The 4,269-nt window shown below is 53.4% G+C and overlaps 1 protein-coding gene across 1 annotated transcript; it reads left to right on the top strand.

The window, feature by feature from the left end:
• Window positions 1–2,672: 2,672 nt before the first annotated feature.
• LOC123348242 (olfactory receptor 1019-like) lies at window positions 2,673–3,614 on the top strand. Its single transcript, XM_044985731.1, has one exon. The coding sequence runs from the start codon at window positions 2,688–2,690 to the stop codon at window positions 3,612–3,614; it is 927 nt and encodes a 308-aa protein (XP_044841666.1). The 5' UTR covers window positions 2,673–2,687.
• The last annotated feature ends 655 nt before the right edge of the window (window positions 3,615–4,269 follow it).

Raw genomic sequence — 4,269 nt, 5'->3', positions numbered from 1 at the left:
GAAGGCCATTCCTGCAGTAGATGGGCTGAGGATTGCAAGCTCGTAGCTCAGAGCGATTTCCTGCTCTAGGAAGGTACGTACCAGGCTGGCTCATTGGGCCCTCTAACCCGGTATTCCCTGCCCTCCCCCATCACACTCCAAGGTCAATCAGGCCGCCTCTCCCCTCACATCAGACCCCTGGGTCATCCAGCCCACTCACCCCGGCTAGTCCGGTAACCCCCAGCTCTCTGCTGCACCAGAACAGACCCGGGGTCTGGACACTGCAGCCACCCAGCGGGCTCCTGTCCCAGCTGGTTACACAATGTGTCCATGGAGCCAGTTTCACACCAGCTGCCAGGCCGGAGCAGCTGGGGCTGCCAGTCAGGACTGAGGGGCACCAGCAGAGCTGTGAGTGGGGACAGCCCAGGGCTCATGGCCGGTGTTATTCTATCCTCAGGCTCCATCCCGGTACAGCTCTTCCAGTGCCACTGAATCCTCGAGGAGGAGTGAGGGAGCAACTGGTCCTTGTCACACCTCCCCTCCCAGAGCCGAGAGAGAACCCAGGAGTCCTGGCTCCAATCCCCCCTCCCCTGCATTAACCCACTAGACCCCACCCCTCTCCCCTCCCAGTATTGGGGATAGAGCTTAGGAATTCTGGCTCCCAGACCCCCTGTTCTAACCACTAGAGCCCACCCCACTCCCCTCCCAGTGTTGGGGATAGAACCCAGGAGTTCTGGCTTCCACAACCACCCCCTAACCAACAGACCCCCCTTCCCCTCCCAGAGCTTCTCTGCATACCTCAAACTAAGACAGAGACTGCAAACCAAAAAGCTTTTATTGATTTTTTTCCAATCTGAGGTTGCCAGCTTAGCAGCAGCTCAATATTGGAGCCATAGCCAGGGCAACGAGAGGCGAAAGACCCAGGTACTGACGAGATATTAATGGGGAACGAGCAAATGGCAAAACAAAGGGAAACAACACCGGGACCATGAAGAACTGGCTTCTGTGCTGTGCCCGGTTATAACACAGCTAGCGTTCAGAGAGGAGTGGGGTCCAGTGGGGTGAGGCTCTAGCCCTGGCTCTGGGACAGGAGTGGGGTTTAGTGGTAGAGCAGGAGGGATGGGGAGCCAGGACGCTTGGGTTCTATCCCTGGCTCCAGGAGGGGAATGGGATCTCATAGATTAGAGTTGGGGGGCTGGGAATCAAGACCCCCAGGTTCCATCCCTAGACAGAGCTGAGACTTGTAACTGGTTCTTCTCTACCCCAGGAAAGTGCCCCAACATCCTGCCTGTTCTGGCATCTCCTTGTCACCCAAAACTCCCGCCCTGGAGCTGAAAATCCTTCCCAGTGACAGTTTTCGCTGGAACCGTTCCAATGCCAGGAAACAGTTTGGTTTGGACAAAATGACATTTATGTTCACAGAAAAAAGCTTTGACAATTTTTTTTAACCAGTTCCAACTGAGCACAAGAGGCTGCCTTTATTACAGTGTTTTGGTGCCTGGTGAGAGTTTCTGGCACATCTAGGTGCTTAACACCCTCTGTTTTCAAGGGTGCGGCATCTCAGTGGTTTGAAAATCCCCTTAGAAGCCCTAATGCCTTTGCAATCTGGCCTTCAAACATCTCTGCAGGTCTGGCCCTGAGTCACTGTGTGGCACTGCCGGAAACGCAGGCTGAGTCTCCTAAGGGCCCTGCCAGCTCCCTGGCTGGTGGCTCCTGTTGTGTGAATGTAGGTGGAGTAAATGGGCCAAGGTGCTAACAGAGCCCAGTCACCGTCCAGCACAAGCCAGTGTTAAACGAGGGGCAGGGAAAGGGAGCCAGAGACCTCCCCCCCGCTCAGTGCCACAGCAAACGCCGTGAAACAGCCCTTAACCTTCCATTAATGCCACAGGAAAGGAGCGGGAAAAACCCAGACCTTTGAATGCTGAAGCATTAAATCCAGCAGTCGTTTGAACAACACCCCTAATTCCCTTTCCCTGGTGCTGGGACAGTCTGGGAAGGAACCCCCCGCCCCCGCCAGTCTCTGAGATGGTATCTGAGCTGGTGATAACGAACCTCGGGGGGAGAGAAGTGAGCTGGGATGGGATGGAGCTGCTGTTGTCAGAGCTGCTGCTGTTAAAGTCCATCCCGTTTCATCCTGGGTGGTGTTTGGGGTTCTCTGGAGCAGGCAGGGGGTGATGATGTCATCTGGGTCCCTCTCTCTGGCCCGGGCTGGCCAGGACATGTCTCAGGATCAGGATGATGAAGACCCGGGATCCCAGGGATGGTGAGGGGCAGCCCTGATAGTGAATTTGACTCCAGTAGCCCCCATCTACACTTCCTCATTTCCCCCCAGCATCTCTGTCGTGAAGGCCCCCAAAGGGAGTAGTGGGCGGAACGGCCCCTCCCCCACTGATTTGTCCCCCAGTTAAGGGGGTTTCCAACACTCAGTTTTGGTTCACTGATTTCCGGCCCCACATCTCTCTTGTTTCCCAGACTTGAACTTGTCACAGGCCTTTAGGGACACCAGGAGGCCTTTTGTTGGAGCTAATTCAGTCTCCATCTCCTTTTCGTACCTTTCCCATCCACCGCTGTTAGTGTAGGTTGCTGTGACGGTGCAGGGACTGTCCCTCACTCTTTACAGTTCAGCTTATAAGGAGGATAAATGTCTCAACCCAATCCTCACACCACTGACGTTTCTCTGCTTGTAGGGGATGGATCCCCTGGAGCCGATGGGGAGGGAGAACGAGACCTCAGTGACCGAATTCATCCTCCTTGGTCTCTCCAGCAACCCCGTGGAGCAGCTTGTCCTCTTTGGGGTCTTCACAGCCATCTACCTGGTGGCCCTGATGGGCAATGTGCTCATCTTACTGCTGGTCAGCCTGGACTCCCGGCTCCACACGCCCATGTACTTCTTCCTGGGAAACCTCTCTGTGGTAGACATTGGCTACACCAGCTCCACCGTGCCCAAGATGCTGGCCAATTACCTGTCGGGGGACAAGTCCATCTCGTGGGCTGGTTGCCTCTCCCAGATGTTCTTCTTCATCTCCTTTGGGGGGATCGAGTGCCTGCTACTGGGGGTCATGGCCTATGACCGCTACGTGGCCATCTGTCACCCGCTACACTATGGCGTGTTCATGAGCCGGCGGGTGTGTGCCCTGCTGGCTGCAGCTGCCTGGGTCATGGGCTTGACCAACTCGGCCGTGCACTCATCCCTGATGTCCATCCTGTCCTTCTGCCGGGGCAACGTCCTCCGCCACTTCTTCTGCGACATCCCCCCGCTCTTCCAGCTCTCCTGCTCTGACACCCGGGCCAACCAGGCTGTCACCTTCGCCTTGGGGGGTGCTGTGATCCTGGGCTCCTTCCTGGGGACCCTGGTGTCCTATGTGTACATTGTGATGGCCATTCTCAGGATCCGCACGAGGGAAGGGCGTCTCAAGGCCTTCTCCACCTGCGCCTCCCACCTGACTGTGGTCAGTCTCTACTTTGGCACCATTATCTTCACCTACATCCGCCCCAATTCCACCTACTCACAGGAGCAGGACCGGGCACTGCCCGTGTTCTATGGCATCATCACCCCCATGCTCAACCCCATCATCTATAGCCTGAGGAATAAGGATGTGAAAGGGGCGCTCCGAAATGCCCTGGCTAGGAGCTAGGTAGGTGAAGGGCAGGTGCACTGGCTTGGGAGCCAGGAATCCTGGCTTCTGTCTCTGATTCTGGGAGTCTATCTGGGAGAGCATGGGGGTGGGAGTCAGGACTCCTGGGTTCCACACCCACTTGAAAGGAAAACTAGTGTGTGTGTGTGTGTGTGTGTGTGTGTGAGGGATTGTTTTTTCAGTTGCCAATTCAGAACGTTTTTTTTCTACGTTTGTCTGAATATTTTTCAGTTTTCAGCAATATTGTATGTAACATTTTTGAGTTTGGGGCATAAAAGTTTGTTTTTTTTCTTTGCTGAAAAATGTTAAAAAATGAAAAGAAGTCCATTTTCAGTTTTTAGACAAATAGTCAACAGTTTCTGAGTCATTTTCCCATTAGGAGAAAGAATGGGTAACAGAGTTAAGACAAACACTCCTGCTTCGCTTGCTTGAAATTTGGACCTGAGCAACATCAATCCAAGAGGCTTCCCAAGAACCCCACAGTGATATATCCATAGTCTATGTATGTCATCTCTTGTTATGAAGCTGTTTTGTTAATTGCAGAAATCTCAGAACTGGTTGAAAAATGCCAATTATTTTCACATGAAATAAATAAAAGCTTTGTTTTGTAGAAAAAAAATTCCACAAAAATCTTTTAGGGTTTTTTGTTTGGTTT

Source organism: Mauremys mutica, chromosome 13, assembly GCF_020497125.1.
Source record: "Mauremys mutica isolate MM-2020 ecotype Southern chromosome 13, ASM2049712v1, whole genome shotgun sequence".
NCBI lineage: Eukaryota > Metazoa > Chordata > Testudines > Geoemydidae > Mauremys > Mauremys mutica.
This window is presented reverse-complemented; position numbering and strand designations above follow the sequence as displayed.

Excerpts from the sequence above, each read along its gene's own strand:
- LOC123348242 (XM_044985731.1), top strand. The coding sequence starts at position 2,688 with ATGGGGAGGGAGAACGAGACCTCAGTGACCGAATTCATCCTCCTTGGT.